Source organism: Mugil cephalus, chromosome 23 (genome assembly GCF_022458985.1).
Source record: "Mugil cephalus isolate CIBA_MC_2020 chromosome 23, CIBA_Mcephalus_1.1, whole genome shotgun sequence".
Lineage (NCBI taxonomy): Eukaryota > Metazoa > Chordata > Actinopteri > Mugiliformes > Mugilidae > Mugil > Mugil cephalus.
Window position 1 is genome coordinate 3,523,035 of NC_061792.1, and position 19,828 is coordinate 3,542,862.

Consider the following 19,828-nt stretch of genomic DNA (forward strand, 5'->3'; position numbering starts at 1 on the left):
CCCAACTGACTTGTTGTTCTTTGCGCTGAAAGAAATGGCAAAATTTTGGAGTTGTTGTTGTTGCTTATAAGTTATTTTGCTACTGTATTATTGGTCCGGCCTGCTTGAGATCAAATTGGGCTGAATGTGGCCCCCAAACTAAACTGAGTTTGACACCCTTGGTCTAAATACTGCTTTTTTTGCAGAGTATGCAATGAGGAGGGAGATTTAGCTTTAGTTTCTGAACACTCTGCCTGAGAAAGTATTTGTTTTCATTTGTTCTCAAGTGGTAATTTTGTATTGTTTCTGATCAAAAACTTTTATTATTATAGATTATTGGGATAATAACGTATTTCCTATTTACTTTGTCCAAATTCTGTACTAGCTTGTGACCGATTAATAATCCGAAAGGCAAATCCAAAAACATTTAAAGGTCACGAAAATTCATTCAGATTGATTGACTGATGATGCATCCACCTTAATCATTTACAAGTATCGGATTTGGTATCGGATCGATACCAAATCTAGCGGTATCGCACATCACTAGCAGCCCCAGGATGTTTCCTTTTTCTTTTGTTTGTTTGTTTGTTTGTTTGTTTCTTTTTTTTAATTGTCCATTATTTTTTAATTGCGTGGGCATTTTTATGCTTGTGGAAACAATATCACTCTCGACTAAAAACAAAGCAAAAATAAATTGGGATAAAATAAAATAAGTAAAATAATCTGCCCGTTAATGTATCTATTGTTTCTTTTGGTTATTTGTAATATATATTTTTTCTCCTTTTTTACGTCTCTTAAGCTAAACTGAAATACTGAAGAAACAAAACACTGACAATTATTATGCACAGCCCAATATTTTACTTGTTTCTTTATACCACACTATGTATAGGCTATATACAGTCTATGCTTTACAAATATTATTTGAATTGAAAATTCTGCCATCTTGTGGCCGAACAAAATAAAACCCATTGCAACAAATGTCACTGACATCAAGGTGTGTCATTGCTATGGGGTTGGGGTGTCTGGTCTCGTCTAGGCGAGTGGTACATGTCTAAGTAACATCCACACAAATGCCAGGTCCAAATGTTTCCCAGTAGAACATTACACTGTCAGAAGATGATCAATGTTATTCACTTTACCTGTTAGGGGTTTTAATGTTGTGGCTGATTGGTGTAGGTCCCTAATTCGAATTAATTTTTTTTATTTTTTTTGCCAGGAAATTCCCATTGACAGATAATCTTCCTGCCTGGTAGTTCAGCTCAGTGGAAACGTGTGTGTTTAAGAAACTCCAACGCACTTGGTACTGGTCTGCGGGTGGCAGAGGGGTTTAAGCTTCTTGTCATGTGGAGATCAGCCTTCATTTAATCCTTCGGAGGTAGGAGGTAGACTGGTAGAGAGTAAGAGAGAGGAGAGAGCGAAAGAGGAAAGAGAGAGAGTGAGAGAGAGAGGGGCAGGGGGAGAGTGAGAGGCAAGGTAGTGGTTTAAGAACCCCATAGCCCAAAGCAAGCCGTAGAAAGAGTGTGTGTGTACAAACACTAAGGCTCAATAGTATTAGCTGTTTTATTTGGGGGTGGATTTTCTGGATTTTCTTTCATTTACCGAGAACTTTGGAATCTCCTGCCGGCATTTTGTGATTCTCAGAGCTTGAAAAACATTCTCGTCCTGAGTTTTCCGGAATCCTGGACACATCTGAAAGTCGTCCCTCAACAACTTGGTAGCTATTCCTCGGTTTGAGTCCTTCTGTATGGTTGGAAAAACTTTACTGCTACTACTTTCAAACACCAGAAACGCTGGGACATTCCGTCTTACTTGTTTTATGGAATATTGGTTTTCAACACTCTGCGCTTCTCTCTTGGACTTAATCTAGAACCTGGAATTGTTTTGGAATTTCAGTCTTAGTACCTTTTATTACAAAATCAGTTTTCTCTCAATTTCCTCAAACTTTCCCAATGGCTCAATCAATTTCCTGCCCAAACACAGATCTATCAAATGGAGCAACTGTCCACAGCCCAATCTGTATTTCTTCAGATGTGGATACCCAGAGAGAGAGGCAGGATGAGGAGGGCGATGAAGAAGATGAGGAAGTGGAACTAGCAGAGGAGGTAGGGGAAGACGTATTGATGATGGCCGAACCAGTGCTTGGCCAAGCTGAAGAAAAAAGTCGAGAACACAGTGAAACGGAGGAAGGGGGGATTATCGAAGTGGCTCTGTTACCGAATGGATTAATAACAGAGGTGGAGGGAGCCATCGGAGGACTTGAGGAAAATGAGGAAAATGAGGAAAATAGGGACGGAGAAGAAAAAGTGGGAGGTGGAGAGCAGAAAAACACAGATGAGCAGTCAGCAGAGACAAAATGTGAAGACACAAACATGATGACAGAAAATCCGTGTCTTTCTGCAGTATTAGTAGACTGCAATATAGAACACGAAGAAGAAACAAAAGAAAACCAACAAGAAGAAGTACCGGCAAGTGCAGAAATGGTAGTAAGCGACAAAGAAACAGATGAGGGCACCAGTGTCGAAGTGGCGCATCCTCAGGATTTGGGTACTCAGTTAGGAGAGAGTACACAACTATCTGCTGATGACTCACAAGCATCAGAATTTGCTACTTTGCTCTCTACTGGTGAGGTAATAGAAGATGTTGATGATCTAGAAATAGATGTAACCGCTGTCACCGCTGGGGTAAATAACATGGAGGACATTCAAGGTACTCTATGCCCTACCTCAACTCCTAGCACTGACTGCATACCCGTTGATACAGTTGGTACAACTGATGAGGCTAATCAATTAACACTTGAGGAGACAATTGCGGAGATGCCGGGGATTGACAAGAAGGAGGAAGAGGAAAACCAACTTGTTGGGTTTAACACTCCATCCGTGATTGATGAGAGAGGGACGAGTGGAGAAGAGGAGGGGGAGGAATGTGTCAATGTTGTTGGGGAGTTAATGGGTGAGGAAGAACACAGAGGAGAAGGTAATCTAGAAATGCAGGAAGAAGAAGTAGTTTCTCTTGAAAACTCAGGTATGGTCGCTCAGTCAGAACCAACGGTGAAGGATGAAGATGTGACACCTGTAGACACACAGCAAGACTTTGGTTTGGACCATGTGGAGGAAGCCTTTGAACTGGGGGAAGTGGGAGCAGTTGAACTGGACAAGCTGGGAGGTGAGGTCACATCAGAGGAGAATGAATCCTCAACAGGTGAGGGAGGAGGTTCTCAAGAACAACCCTCACAGCTTCTTGAAGAACTCACAGACACAGACAGCTCAAAAGAAGAGCTAAAAGAAGAAGCTATTGTAGAAGATGAAAAGGGAGGAGGAGGACAAGAGGAAGAAACGACAGAGGGGGAGATAGAGATGGCGGAAGAGCCCGTAACCGTTCTTGATGACGAGATTGAAGAGACAGAGGAGAGCCTGGATAGACAACCTGAAGAACAGATTCCTGCCGCAATTGCAAGCCTGTCTGATGAGGCCACACCCGAGACAAAAGAGCATGAAGAGCTGCATGAAAAGGATGCTGAGGTTTCCAAAGAGGATGACATGAAACAGAAAGATGAAAAAGAAGAAACAAATAAGGACAAGACGCAGAAAGAGGACAAAAGAGAGGTAGAGTTGGATATAAATGGAAGAGTCAAAGGACTGAAGCAAGCATTGGAAACCGAACGCTTGTGTCCTGAGCCTCAGCCTCTTAGGAAGGAAGGGTGGGGGAAAGCAAGAGTGCTGTCACCTAGGAGAAAAGACAGTGACTGGATTAAAAAAGATCAATTAGAGGAAGAGATAGCCCCGGAACCAAAGGAATATGAGAAAGAACTGAAACCTGTTAAAAAAGACATTCGGGGGGCTGAGATCATAAGGAAAGAATGGACAACGAAAAACACACTGCGTGAAGAGAAATCTCCAACAAGGAAGGAGGACTGGATAAAAGAGCTGAAGTCAGTGATCAAAGACGAATCCCTGCCCAGAAAAAGAGACGAGAATGTGAAGAAAAAGCGGGTGGTGCTAATGGAGGACGGCCATTCATATGTTCGTGAGCGGGAGGAGGTAACAGAGGAGGTTAGACTGATCTCCCATAGGAGAGTGTCAAGCCCATTGCCCCCCATGTGCGGGAACAACAGAACTCTCCATGATGAGGACCACAAGATCTCACTTTATGTTAAGGTAATGCAGTTTATTAACAGATAGCCCTACCAATGAAACCTGTAGTAGGGTTCCTTAATTTTTTCCTTGGTCAATGCAATTGCCTGTAATGGGTGCCACATCCTGTCTCAGAGTTTTATTTTTGTTTTATTGTCTGACATGAGAGGAAGTTACTGTCTACATCAAATGTGTTTTAGACAGACAGAAAGTAGAGCTAGCTAGGGTATGCTAATAAAACATTTTGGAGAGATGGAACGCATCAGTTCTTGGAGACAAATTGATGCAAGTATGATGAGATGCTGCTGGTGCTTTAGGCAAAGTCACCATCAACATTCACAAATACAGTCAAATGAAATATTTGGGATACAAAAATTGTCCATACTTTCCTGAGCATACCCAAATGACATTTGGAAAAGTCCAAAAGAAATACAATTGTTTTACTTTAGTCTAATCAAAACTGCAGTAAATAACAGTCTCAGGTATTAGACTAATGTGATTGGACCAGTTCTACAAATTCTCAGCTTTGCCAAAATTGATAAAACTATTAGCTGCATCGTCAGCAAATGTGCCACTCTTCGCAACTGTATTTCACTGAATGCATTTTATCAGTGAAATAAATAATTTAAGCCATGTGAACATTTATATTTTTAAGCCACACGCATAAACAAAAGACCGAAAACTAGCTGAATGAGGCCCACTGCTGCTGAATGACAGTAGGGTAGGCTGTCTGGTGGCACGAGTAAGCGGTGCTTACATAGTCACTGTGACATACAAGATAAGTTAAATGTCTTAGTCAAATGATTCCCATGTAACAATTCAAACTAAATGTACTCCTTTTAGCTGCATGTTGCATATCAGCTTATGTGTTGGATGACTCCATACCATAGGTTGTACCATAGGACGACGGAACAGCTCCTCAAAAGTGAAGCTCCCCTTAGCGACCAGCTGCAGCATAGGTCACAAGCTCCACTTCCTAGACTAAACCAAAACACTACAGTACACGTCAAATAATTGGGTTTCTGTCTTTTTAGGTAGTTAATATAAAGCTGACACATACAATCAATTGTGTCAATTTGTCTGATAAGTTTTGTTTTAGTTAGTTATTTGATGCCATAGCTACAGGATGTGACATCATCATCAGGTTGCCATTCCAACCAATCCGTGAAGTGGGCCCATAGGACCATGAGTGTTTGAAAAAAAAATAAATATAATAAACAATGAGTAGAGTGTGTAATCCAACAATTCTTTAAAACTGGTGGAGGCATAGCAAAGCGCTGTGTTAGTTAAATGAAAATATGAGTGATTCTGACAGAAGTGGGGGCGGGTCATTGATGTCGTGGCTCTGCTCTTGAAGTGTACTGCGCAGACTCTGAACTTGAAAGATGGCGCCATCCGTATCCCAGGGAAATTAGCATTGGCTTTGCCAATGCAAGGATGTGGGGATGCATTGTCCATATTCATATACAGTCATGCAAACTCTGGTATTTTTGTCAGTGTGTATTTTGTCCAAGTATTAACTTTGTGGGGCTACTTATTCTGAGGTCAACAACTTATTCACCCATTTAGACTTACAATTAGGTGCATGCGTTATATCAATGGAAGGTCCTCACAGAGATACACAAGTGTGTGTGTATTCTTGTCTTTCTATCACCGTGAGGACCTTTGTAGTTGTGAGGACATTTGCACTTATGAGGACATTTGTTGTTGTAGGTAGGTAATCCTCTGGTTTAATATTCAAATTAAGTTTAACTTGAGGTTAGTGTTAGAGTTGTATGAGTGTGTTTATGTGTGCAGAGAGAGAGCAAGTGAGAGATAAATCTTGATCTGCTTACCTTATCCCATTAGCATGGTGATGTCCTAATCCGTCAGGCATAATAGCCAACACCGCTTCATGCATGCAGTTGTAAAGGCATTGGAAGCAATAAGCGTAAAACGTCATACACATTTAAGTTGGAAATGTGACCTTTGCTCATGACGGCCAATGTTTTGTTACATCTTCTGGACATGTGTGCTTTGCTTTTAATTAACACAGACCTGTGGACACATTCCCACAGAGTGGTTAGAGAAGCCAGGTTTAGGAGCATTCCTGACTGAGGCAAGAATAATAGAGGGCATTACCGGAGAGGTTTAATTCTGAGAAAAAATGTACTAATATCTGAGCGCTGCTTTGCACATACACACAGCGACCTTGTTCTCTGTGGGTGACCACATTCAAACAATGAGTTCCTTTGTCAGCAGCTCTGCTGGCAACACAGACTGAGGTAGGTAGGTAGGTAGGTAGGTAGGTAGGGACATGGAAAGCTTCAAGCATTCTTCTGTTTCATTTGGAAAACCATACCATTGAGGTCCAGAAAGGTTGAATAGGGTTTATTGAGATAACAACGAGCCAACTGGTCAATAAATTTGTCAGCAAATGTGAATAGCGCTATGACATGATGACAGTTTTGTCAAAAGAAGTGCTAATTTCGGTTTATCATAAAATACAGTATATTGTTTTTTATTTTGTTGTTGTTTTACCTATATAGCTAAGGATTTGGGTTCAAGCAGCTAACTCTGCTATGGTGGTAGCATGTAGGGTTAATCTCAACATTCTCGCTCTGTAAGCTGATTAGCATGTTATTTGGTGCTGAGAGTTCTGGACACAGAGGCGCCGCAAACAACACGTTCTCACCTCACTTCACATACTGTGTAGGTTATGAGGAACTTCTAGGTAACCCTGTCAACAAGAGCCAAGGATTGACTAATTAATGTCACTGGATTAATAATGTACTATATTAGATCACGTTGGTTTCAGTTAGTTCTTTGTTGACCCTCTGAGCTGACTCCCTACCGGGCCTTTCACTCTGCGCTGTTGGCAAGTGTTCAATTTGACTGACTTATTTACTTGTGTATGTGAAGCAGCCGATGGAAGGTCCTCACAACCCATGAAGAACCCTCTCTTTCAACTTGCTTTCCCTCACGCCCGATCTATCTACTAACTCATACCTGGTAGAGCAGGTGCCAGAGAAAGTAACTGGTAATCTGAACTGCACCACATTGTTGTGTGCATGTGTTGGGGAAACACATGATCCCAGGCGGAGAATACAGTTTGCAGGTCTTTGATATCAACCCGTATTTTGTAATCACACAATTTATATTGGTGAAATACAATACACAATATACTTGTGATATTGCCGAAAGTATGACATAAACTTTTGTGACACTGATAAGATCTTTGGCTACCTCAATCTCCAGGGTTTATCACCCGAGGAGGTCTACAAAGACATGATGTTCACATTAGATGTTGTACCTTATATGGCTACTGCATTCTAGAAGAAGGAGCTCAGCAGGTACTGCAGGATCAGAGAGTTTGTATAAATTTGCGAATGGGACACAATTGTGGTTCTTCATTAAAATACAGTGTCTTGTGAATGACTGAGTTATTGTATGGCTAACTTATGTTCGTGTGTGTGTGTAGGCAGGAAGCGATGGGGAGTCCATCGGCAATTGTCCTTTCTGTCAGAGACTCTTTATGATTCTGTGGCTGAAAGGAGTTCTCTTCAACGTCACCACCGTCGACCTCAAGCGGTAACCCACTATACACACATGAACCTTTTCATACTATGAACATATTTCCGTACAGGGAAAGCAGGTCATTGATATTTGGTGTTCTTTGCTTTGCCTGGTCAGTAAGCCCGCTGACCTCCAGGACCTTGCTCCCGGAACTAACCCTCCTTTCATGACCTTTAACGGTGACGTGAAGGTTGATGTCAACAAAATAGAGGAGTTCCTGGAGGAGAAACTGACCCCGCCCCGGTACACAAATGCACATTTACTGGCACAAGTTGATTTAAAGATGTTACAAGAATATGTTGTTTGCAAACGTCCATGAGGTTCTTTAGAGAAACAGCTTGTTTCACACTTTTATAACACACTTTTATAATGATAACAGAAAATGCAATGTCAGTATCATTTGAGAAATAACTGCAAGCTGGTTCATCTAATCTGCTAATGTGTCCTTAACACCAGCTATCCCAAACTGGCTCCCAAACATGGTGAAGCCAACACGGCCGGCATTGACATCTTTGCCAAGTTCTCCGCATACATCAAAAACTCAAGGAAAGACACCAACGATGGTAAGTGATTAGGGCAGAATGAGTGTACAATTTGCTGTGTAATCAGTTAAATGGCAAATGAATCATGGGAAAGCCGTTGCTTCCCTACCCACTTTGACTCGGTTAAGTATGGACGGTCCAGCACATTAAGCACCATTCCAAACCAATTAGCATTAAGTGGAAGTGGGCTATAAAGCCCTTGGGCAGTCTGCTGCGATGCGCGCTCGCCTTGCAAGTGCAGCACCTGTTCTACATATAAAATGTGAAAACAGTGGATAGCTACAAATGTGTATTTGGTGTGTTTAACTCAGAAGGCCTGCCTTAGTAATAGGTCGAATAAAAAGTAATGGACAGTGATGGCATCTATGTATCAAATACTGAGGTTTATGAATGGTAGACGCCTCCGTGTTCGCTCTGTTAATGGTAGGCTTGGGTAAAAATAGAGAGTATTCATTACCACAGCAAAATCACATACTCGTCAAACTAATGTTTTCTTCTGTGGGTACTCAGGTCTGTTTATGTGATGGTGGTCACCGGCGTGTTCTTTGTTGTGAAAATGTACCAAGAAATGTACCAAGCTGTTGGCCTGCCCTTTAATCCTATATTTGGTATACAACTATAACTTACTGTGTCATTAACTGCTAAAATGGCACAAAAAATGAACATAAAAACAGACCCATATATGTTATATATTTCTGCTGTTTGTTGGTTGTTTGTTTTATTAATTTTATTCATGGTGAACCCTTGAATAAATAGAACAGTGTATGTAAATGTTACGTAAAGACTAAGTAGATAGATATCCAGATGCTTCAGCTTGGCTGTCCAGTTTTCACTTAAATTTTTTTCCCAATGACCTTTAACACAATGGTGGGATCTAAGTTTGGCGGGAATCGGCTCTTCTCATTCGCTACAAAGAATCGGCTCTAGGAACTGGCTTATTCACTACGGTCGGTTCTAGGAACCGGCTCATTCGCGAATGACACATCAGTTCTTTTTCAAACTGTCCAAATTGGATATTCAACACATTCCTGATATGATGTTCTACATTTTAAACCCATATTTGGTACAGTATATTTTGTTAACAGTTAAACAATCAATCAATTTAACTGTATGGAAACATCAGCAGATCTTCACACAGGTTCTGAAAGTAGACAAAGAAAATCCAGTCATAAAGAAATCTTACATTTGTGCTTTCATTCATTTATTTTAGTTGCTTTAAGAATTAAGAAAGAGGTAACACAACTGCACAAAATTTTACTACAGAAGATCCCCTGGTGATGCCTGAACAGCTTTTTCAGTCATAGAGGTCAAAGTGGTGACCTGGCAAACATACAAAACATCTCTCAGACACTATTGCTGTGAAGCAGAAGCATAGCCCTAGCCCTTACAACAACAAACATATTTTTCAGGGGAGACCAAAGCAGAAAATTGAAAAACATCTGCTGCCCTCAAGTGGACAAAAAAATTTGAATGAGCTCTAGTTTTAAATACCTTTGGTGCGGTTGCAGTCACAAGTCTTGTCATTTGTGTTTCCAGCCTTAGAAAAAGCCTTGCTGAAGTCCCTCTCGCGCCTCGACGAGTTTCTGAGGACTCCCCTTTCGGAGGAGATCGATGCATATGCCTCAGGAGACCTGCCCGAGTCCTCGAGGAGTTTCCTGGATGGGCCTGAGCTCACCCTGGCTGACTGCAACCTGCTACCTAAACTGCACATCCTAAAGGTTCAGCTTGATGCATATATAGTAAAGTACAAAGTTTCCATAGAGATCACTTTGCTTTGATCGCTTGAGCTGTTCTGAATATGCACGTTAATGTGCTTTTTCTTAGGTGGTAGCCAAAAAATACCGGGGCTTTGAGATCCCGGCAGAGATGACACGGGTGTGGAGCTATTTGAACTGCGCCTACCAGAGAGAGGAGTTCACCAAGACCTGCCCTGCCGAGAGGGAGATCGAATTTGCCTATTTGGATGTTGCAAAACGAATCAAATGAGAGTCCGGAAAAGTGTCTCATATAATAACAGATTCAAGATGCTAGAAAAAGAAAGAAAACTAGTAACAGGGACAGAAATAGCACAGTTAGGTGTTTGGGGGAAGTCAAGTGTCCATATTGCAGTTTTCTCTGGCAGAAAAGCCTTGGGGCAGTGCTAGGTCAGAAAAACGCTGCCAAGCTGCTTGTGGATTTAATTTTTCTATGTCTATAAGAGCACAATAACACGGCATGCTCACAGGAACAGCCCACAAATAGGTTACCGTCCACTGCGGTCATTTCTATTCGATGTATACTTTAATTCAAGATAGCCCAATGGTATATGGACAATGAACCTAATTAATCCACATGATGATGGGGTTTCCTTTCCATTTAGTCCTTTTGAATGGAATTGTAGTTTGTTTGACTCACTTGTCCCAAACAACCTCTCAATCCCTACCCACTTGACTGGTGGTCTCTGTTGGCATAGCAATTGTCAAGAACACAGGACCTCAATCAAGTACCTACATCCTAGCTCTGCATACCAGCCACATCTGACCAATACTTGGAGTGGTGGTTTACAGTGATGCGTTCGTTTTCTCAATCTCAACCCTAACCCCAACCCTAGCCCTAACCCTTTCTTGACAAAATTGTTTGACTAATAATCTCAAATTTCTCTTTCCTAGCATCCTGCTACCCAATTCCAATTACCAAATCCCACTGTATGTGCCTCCTTCACTAGTATGCAGATTTATGTATCAAGCATGTTACATACCCCTATTGGAGTCCCTGAAAGAACTTAGAACTAACTTAGAACCCTAACTTAGCCACGCGACCGGCGCCGGTGGTATTTTGTTTTCAGTACAAGGTCTGAAAACAATGCATCTCAGTTACATTACACAAACAGACAATACTAAGGAAAGCAACCTTACTACAGACGAGCAGACATACATACATAAAGACACATACATGTAGGTGTAGTGGCAGTCATTGTTTTAACATTCCAAGTTCTGACAGCTGTGGGGAAAAAACGTAAGCTCTACAGTGGAAAGGTGGTCTGGAACCACTCCACTGGGAGCCGATTATGACCCTGCAATAATCTTCCGGACTAGTAACATCACGTTTGTGGGCTTTATGTGGTGATGGACAGAAAAGTAACAGCGTTTTAGTCATCTAGTGGCGTTGAATTTGTCAACAACGAAATGGATCTGATCGGCTGAAACGCAGCCCATAATGAAATCCAAATGGGGCATGATTGGGTTATGGCAATGCCAGGCTAGCTGCCCTCCCACATTTCAGTTAATTATGAATTATGTAAGCACGTACAAAAGACAATACTCAAGAGACGTTTAGTACATTTACCGGTTGTGGATATGTGGAAACTGGAAGACATCAGAGTGTCTGAATGTTGTTTGGTGTTATAAAGAAGAGAATTGACTTTGGTATATGAGTCATATAACCTCTATCTCTGGCAGATGTCTATTTAGGATTTTTTAACTAGTTCATTTCCCCTTGATAATATTGCTTAGTACAGCACAACGTTGTGCATAATGTGATTTCATTTTTATCCTTTAATTCCTCTGCTAAACATTAATGAATATAAATAGCATTTAAAGTCCTGGCTGTCGAAGAGTGTTTTGAATATATACATTTTATAAGCAGTCAATTATGATGTCGCAATGAGACTATTTACTCATACTGTGATTTTTTTTTTGGACACATGTTTTGTAATGTATCAAAGTGTGGGCAGGCCTGTGCTCTGGTTAGTTTGTCAAAGTGACACAGTGTAGCTGTAGCTTAGCTTAGTATAAAAAATGATTTAAGCTGTATAATACATCCAAAGTTTCATCTCATGTCATCTATTACCGTCTCTCTGACTAACATGACAAAGTCGTATGTCACACATAATATTAGTCATACAAGGTTTCTGTCTCAAGAGAACCATTGGTGATTTATTTTCCTTGTTTTTATAAAATTGTTAAAAAAAACAAAACAAAAAAAACATATACACTCAGCTATGGGTATTTCCAAGACGTTGTGATTCAGGAGGTTGGAGAAATCACCCTTTTTCAATTGTTTTGTTTTTTCTGCCTTAAAAAAAAAGTGGATTAAAGTCTTTTTTTCCCTTTAGTTCCCTTTAAAGCAGCTTTATTTAAATAAACTCATTTGTTGGACATTTGGTCTAGTATGTTTTTTCTTCAAACCACCACAGAGTGAGACATTCCATTTAGTTTGACGTCGACATAACAGGTGTTAACCACTGGCTTCTTCAGTCCTGACTGGAGATTTATTAGGAATAATTTTAGCTGGGATGGTGTCCACCTCCCAATTCATATAATTAGGGTCTGTAAATTACCTAATATTTTTAGCTTTGTTTTAGATACAGAACATATAATGTAATGTAAACGCTTTGTTAAGATCTAATTTTGTTAAAGATATTTTCAAGCAAAGTACATATATGCAGAATGACACAGTCATGACTAGAGAGACAATGATGGTGTGGAAGTCTTTGTGGAAATCTCCTCGATGTAATGACCCAGACAGACAGTAAACACTCACAGCTCAATCACTATAGAAACATGAAGGGGAAGAATGCCCTTCAGTTGATACTATACTTTTAAGGCTGGGCAAAGTCGCATGTGACATATCTGCAGGGTTGAGTAGGCACAAAATGTATAGGAAGATACACATTGTCATTGTGTCTGATCTTTGCTGCTGGAATTACATATTTCAATATTTCTATATTTGTAATGGAGCAATTGATTTCAATTTGGCAACCTGGAGGAGAAAGCAATGATCTGTCAAGCCCATGTTCCATTACAAGCTCTAATTAGTCTTGTTATGCTATAGGATTAGGTCCATATATGTTTTGTTATTAAGACATTGCTGTTTTTTCGAAGTGTTATTTATAGTTTTATAATGAATGAGGGCTTAAAGTGCAGATCTGCAGCTTTAATTTAAGGGTCAAACTAGAGGGGACCCATTTGTGCATGAATTTGCTCACAGTAAAAAGTATCTTAAAGAGAAAACCCATTCTATGGCAATGTCCGTCCATTCCACTCTTGCGGCTATGATTTCCTGCAATGGATTATCGAAATATAAAACACTCAGCATTTTATTTATGATTGTGCTGTTTTCTCAAATCAGTTTTGAGCTCCATAAATATATACAACTAGCTGCAATTCCTACCTACACCCTTTCCTCAATTCAAAGATTCAGTTTTCAAATTAAAGAGTGTGGACTTTCGACAGTTTTCACGAATTTTGGACCCCATTATCTTCCATTAAAATTTCATCTTTGCATAGGTTTCATCCTCCACACTCGGTTTGTGTGATGGAATAATAGTCACAACAATACAGAGAAATAAAATATTTTCATTAACAAATGCAATAGGTTTCTGACAGCTTCTATGCATTAGAGCCTTAAATATAATAAAAATTCATTTAATGATGTTGACTTTTAAACGTACAGTTTATTGACATTTTTTGTAAAAAATCTGACTGTCGCCTATATTCACACCAATTATTGTATATTGAATCACTAACTTGGCCTAGTGAGTGCATAAAATATCATGTGAACAATCAAAGTTGTGCTTAATAATCATTGTCAAGGAAGTTTCAGATATCTTTTACATTAGGCCTTGTCAGTCATTAGTAGATGCCGTTCTATATTGGAAACACAAGCATTTTTGTGCAAATATTATCATTGCACCCCCTTAGAGTTGAGGGTTTATTACTTTCATTTGATTTAGATTTACAACACCACCATCATTTGGTCATCTCATCTCATCTTCTATTACAGCCTAGAAGAATCTGCATGAATCGGTAGTAGAATGCCAAAAATTATTAAATTTGATAACCGGTCATTTTAAGAATATCTCAATCTCAATCCTGGACAATTTACACCGGAGTTTGTGTATCTCTTTCATCACAAACTCATAACTCTGAATACCCTTATTACAAAGGCCGTATAAGTAGCAATGTGCAACACAAAATACGTGTGCAATAATGACCTGAGTCTTAGCGAAAAACATATATTTAGAAACAAGAGGTTGTTGCATATTTTACAGTTTTTTGTGCATTTTTTTTTTTTTTTTTTTTTGATAAAAAGCTTTCTCTTTGTTATAGATCCTTATGGTTGACATGTAGCACTTTACTCATGTAAACCATTCAGTTTCGGGCCCCATTATAGGTTTTTCAGTGTAGAAATCATCCACTTTAGCAAAATTTGTTGTAATTTAAATGTGAATTTTAACCCTTTCTCATATTTATATTTTCATTACTAAAAAAACAAATCTTGTCTTTTACTTCTCATATATTATAGAAAGCTTATTTGAACGTTTGTAGAATTATTGAAATATTGTATGTATTAAAATATTAAATAGATCAAGAAAACAAAGTGGGCAGTTAGTTGAGTGTTTGAATGGAGCTCAGAATCTGCATCTGTCAACATAATGAAGAACTAAAGAGAGTATAACTGTAGAAAAATACATTTTCAATCTTTATTGTCACAGTTTTCCATGCTAAAGATGAACTTTATTTCAAAGTTGGCACACACATACAAAGTGACACGTGTCTGTCTTATAATGAAGAAAAAAAAAAAGCTTTAGTGAGAAAAAAAAAAAAAGATTGTTCATGTGCCCCAGCCACGGGCACACATCGTCTTCTTTGATTGGTCAGTCTTGTTAATTAATGAGTGAATGAAAAGGTCCGGGACTCGGCTGGCGCCAGCCTGGTGGGAGGCGCTGGGCTTTCATAATGCCAGGGGATGACGGTCTCCTAGCACTGGGAGCAGGCACGGGAGAGGACGGGAAATGGGATGGAGAGATGCTTACTATATCAGATGTGCATAACCAGGTAAGACTGTTTTTTTGTGTGTACTGTTAATTAGGAGATACTTATATGAGGGATATCTAGATGGATGTAATGAAATGATAGGAAGGTGAAGTGGTCAGTCAGTTTTGGGAGCAGTACTTCCAAAAACACACTGTGGAAGAAAGAGGACTCTTGGTTAAAAGATATTCAAAACATTTATATGAAATTTGAAGAGATATTGATGTCTATTGCTACACCACAAAATATAAGTTGCAACTGTTTAGCATTTAAAGGCTTTTTATAGTTGCTGGTAAGTACAAATGCTGTGTTAATCTGGTTTATTTGGGCACCTCGTCTCTAAGAACAAAAAGGTTAGGGTTAGATGGCATGTTGGTCATCCTCTGTGGCCAACAATAGCAACCCACCCCAAGGCTGCAAAGACACCGTCCAGAAAAGGCCGGTTAACATTTGTCACCTCTTTTGTTGGTCTTCTTGGCCTGCGGCGGAAGAGACTTCCTGAAGTTTCGGCCCGTCAGGCTCGGCCCGTCAACGTCTGCGCTTGCGGTGCTGTCGACCACTGCCGGGGCAGAAGTCGTGGGCTTGACCGCTCCCTCGGCAGCAGGCAGCTTTCCACACAGAAGAAACAGGAAGAACACACCGGGAATGGTTAATTAAAGCGAGATTTTAAACATACATTGAACCAATAACGCCTTGGTTTTATTGTACTGATGTTTCATTACATATCATTTTATCAGTTCTAGTGCCTTTCTTTGGATCCGTTTGAGGCTTAGAAGGTATTTACTTCTTCCACCTCCAAGATTTGTATATTTTATCATGTACCATTCAGGTCTTTAATGAAGACTGTAAACTAATTCTAGCCTATTATAATTCACCAGGTTTATGCAACTGTGGCACGCTATTAGGCGTATAACATTCCACTGAAAATTGCAATTATAGTACTGGAACTTACCACTTTATTTTTTCTTCCTGAATTTTTGCCATTTGCTGAAATGAAAAAAACAAAACAAAACAAGCTTAAGTGATAATAATAATAACTATTATTCATATACTATATATTTGATATATTCACCGCAATATATCTAACAGTCAATAAACTACACATGAGGGCGTTGATACCTCGTGGTATGATAGTGATCTGTGAACCCAGTGTAAATGCCCGTTGCAGCTCCTCCAGGGACGAGATCATCTTGAGCATCTTGGATCGTTTATCCGGATCGGCTGCATCCAGACCGATCCTCGGTCGGCTGGCCCTGTCCCGGTCGGTGACGGTCTTTGTAGTGGTTTTGTCGGCGGCTTTTGTTGTCCCATCCAGCCCGGCTGCTTTGACGCTCAGGAGCCAGCGTTTCAGGTACTGGCTCGGACTTACTGTGAACGCCTTCTGCGGAAGACCTGACACTTGAGTGTATGTAGGAAGAGGATCCAGGGGAGGTCTTCCGAAGCCTGGGAGAAAAGATGCAGAAATTCGATTAACATTGCAGGGAAATGTATGATATTGGTTGAACTCAATATGTGCAGTCATAGTGTGGATGTAAGGACAGGGTCGCATCATTACAACCTTGAACCCTGCCCTAAGATTGACAAGCTACGGTCTATTGTAATGGTAAATAGATTTTTGGAATGCAAGAGGTATTACGGTGAAGGATTTAGTGCAAGTTGTAACTCCATCACGTTAAACAATGAAATACAAGCTTGCTATGACTGGTTTTGACTCTGACATACCACTATACAAACAGGTCAGACTAAACCCTTAACCAAGAGCAACTTCTCACTGGCTGCACTGCCACTGTGTCCAGAATGTAGAATGAATAGTAGGTTTTCTTTGAGCAAGCTGAGCTTTGTCTTTAATTTGCTGACATCTTCAGATTCTCTGTCTTTTGTTAGCCCATGCAAACACACAACCCTCACACAGACACACAGAGACTATTTTGGTGGGATTGTTTTAACTGGTTACTGCAGGAGCCTTGAACCCAGAGCTGTGACATAAGAGTTGCATGAACTGTGTTTGCATGTTGGCACCGTGACGTCGTAGTCTCTGCCATAGTGCGGCTCATTGTCACTGTGTTTACACACACAGACACACACACACACACAAATTTATTTTGTACTGTGTAGTTTCGTAAGGAATGAAAGGAATGTGGTCACGCTGCACCAAAAGGTCCTCAAATAGCACTTATCATGCTGTAAATGTGCCCCTTTCATGTCGACTGCTGGTATTTTGAGCTAAAGGAATATTGTATTTTTGTACTCTCCCAGGTGATTTCTGAATTTGTATCTGCAAGAACAACAGGGTTAAACAGCTCCTCTTCATACACAGCAGTTTGTTCAACTTCTGCTGTATGTATGGAGAGGTGTATTTTTAGGACTTACCAATGTGGCCTGTTTAAGATAAGTCAAGTTAATTCACTTCTAGAGCCAAAGGCCAGTGCCATGGCAGGGATTAATATGGTCTTCAGGAATTTAATCAACCCGCCATTTTATATGCATATTCATTGCAGTAGTGAGGACTTTTCTGTAACCACCTTAAAGAGATCCATGTTTCTTAAAATGCTTATTACATACAGTCCAGTTTTCCTCTCCAGAAATATGACACCCCAACACATTAAATAAACTGCCCATTTGAAACTAGAATATGCATACTATATCAAATGGATTTTTGAACCCCAACCACATTGTGGTTTGTGATAAATAGTCTTGTATCCAATGCACTTTACAGTAACAATGACACAGAACTATCAATTTGTAAACATAGTAATTCAGTTCTCACTATCTTTCTCAAGGATACTTTAGCATGTGTCTGGTTATTGGGCAACCCGGTCTACCTACTGAGCCATTGGCAATACCATGGTTGATTAGCCATAAGCAGGGCATTCCCTTGCCCTAGGTTCAATCCCAAACAATTTAAACAATTTAGAATGTTATGACCAACAATGCAAAAAAAGGAAAACTTTATTCTTGGTTTAACAGAATCCCCTAATAAAAGGTATGTCGGCAACTGGGCTAGATCTACAAACGACAAACCTTTTCCCACAACTAAGACATGCCATGTTGATGACATTGAGTGATTGGTATTTTTTACAGATTCTTTACCTCTCTCTGTAGTCATGGTCTCTGCTTGCTTCCCAAGAATCATAAGCATCATCACGACTACCTTCATCCCCGACAGGACTGGCGCTCTGTTGACCATTGCGGCGGTAGTTGAGAAGACGAGCATGTAGAGCAGTAACTTGAATTTCTTGAAAATTAAGTATTTCAAACTGGGAGTCAGGATATTTTTCCTAAAGCACCTTTGTTATACAGGTTTCTTAATTTATGATCTTTCTCCTGATGAAAAAACTTCATCCATTTGGTTCTTCGGACTTTCTGTCAAAGTCAGGCTAGTAGACGTTAGCTGTGGTTATTTTCCAGTCAGGTGAAATCAATAAAAAGCTTGTTTTTCTGTCTTTTGAATTCTTTCAGTGACTTGGCCTTTGGAGATTTTGGTATTTTCTAAAACGCCCAAAACACTACGTGACAACCAGAATTCTTTCCAGCTGCGATAGGTGAAGTAGTTCTAAAATCTTCCCGTTTCTTGTCTACTTTATAAGAAGAATTTACACTTAAATATCTAACTTTTTATCTGTTAAACAAACTGAATCTCTCTGTTCATAGTCCATGGATGCGCCTCTTGAAGATGGCTTGTCTAGAGTGAGTTCCCTTTTCACATACAGTCGACCTATCTCGCTTTTATAAACCCGAGTTTGCTTGTCGTCAACCGTTGACCGTCTACTCCCTAGCCCCCGCCCCTCTCTCCTCGAAGGGTCTGTGACATTTGGGGAGTTTGGCGGCAGGCTTTGTGTGTTGGGTGTCAAAGCTATCTTTTTGTGAATGTGTGAATTTAGACTTGTGTTTAATGTGTGTGTGTGTGTGTGTGTGTGTGCGGGCCTGGCTGTATAAGCAGTGATAAGGTAGTTCTTAATATGTTTGCTCAGGGGCCACAGAAAGAGAAAGGCCCTCTGACGCATGAGGGCCTGGAGCCACACCAACTGCGCATAAACACACACACAGACAAAGCTCACAAATACAGCATTCAACACGGAAAACGACATGACAAACTCATGCGCAGAAACACACACACACACAATTCTGGGGTCATTTTGAACTTGGATGAAAGGTTGGAGGTCCCGCACATAGACACACATAGATTGTAAAAAGAAGCGTGGGATGCACATCAAAGCGCACACAAAGGCTGAGAATTCGTGTCCAAAATTACAAAAAGACACGGTTTTGCATTTTGTTTAGTTGTTCATTGTGATGACTAATCCCTCAGGCAAGAAGTTGACAGAGTGACGGTGGGAAACCCTTGCTAATAACAACTAATATACCATACTCGCCCCTTTTACCAATCTAGTTGAGAGTTGTGGAAAATCGCTGAAGGGAAAAAATACTAAACGGCTCAAAGAGTGAAGGTGTGTGTGTGTGTTTGCATTTGAGTTAGTTGCCGGGTGAAGAGAATTCAGCTTTAAGAACATCCACTCATTCATTACTGTCCGTCTTGCAGAGCTTTGTCTGACACGTTGTGTGTCTGTGTCCACGTGTGGGAGAGACAGGAAGTGAAGGAGTTCAAGGAAAGTAAAGAAAGAGCGTTTTTTTTTATCCTTTTCCCCCCGTCTCATCCATCTTGTTCTAGAAACGTCAAGTCTGTCTGTCTCTATGTCTTTAGTCATGCCACTTCTTCTCCTTTGCTTTGGCCACAGAATCCTGTTTCTATTTCTTGTACATTTCAATTTCTTGTAAAAATGTTACATATGCAAATCTCGTAAAGAAATGTTGCAATTTATTTTATCAT

The 19,828-nt window shown here is 40.2% G+C and overlaps 2 protein-coding genes across 2 annotated transcripts; one reads left to right on the top strand and one right to left on the bottom strand.

The window, feature by feature from the left end:
• Positions 1 to 1,267: 1,267 nt before the first annotated feature.
• Positions 1,268 to 12,344, top strand: LOC125000698 (chloride intracellular channel protein 6-like). Its single transcript, XM_047576312.1, has 6 exons — positions 1,268 to 4,133; positions 7,570 to 7,679; positions 7,782 to 7,907; positions 8,121 to 8,227; positions 9,743 to 9,924; positions 10,031 to 12,344. Exons 1-6 carry the CDS (start codon positions 1,929 to 1,931, stop codon positions 10,190 to 10,192), a joined length of 2,892 nt encoding a protein of 963 aa, XP_047432268.1. The 5' UTR covers positions 1,268 to 1,928; the 3' UTR covers positions 10,193 to 12,344.
• Positions 12,345 to 14,655: 2,311 nt separating this feature from the next.
• urp2 (urotensin II-related peptide) lies at positions 14,656 to 18,675 on the bottom strand. Its single transcript, XM_047576715.1, has 5 exons — positions 18,091 to 18,675; positions 16,120 to 16,443; positions 15,953 to 15,987; positions 15,458 to 15,608; positions 14,656 to 15,154 (listed from the first exon to the last, which is right to left on the bottom strand). The coding sequence occupies exons 1-5, from the start codon at positions 18,212 to 18,214 to the stop codon at positions 15,123 to 15,125; spliced, it is 666 nt and encodes a 221-aa protein (XP_047432671.1). The 5' UTR covers positions 18,215 to 18,675; the 3' UTR covers positions 14,656 to 15,122.
• Positions 18,676 to 19,828: the final 1,153 nt, after the last annotated feature.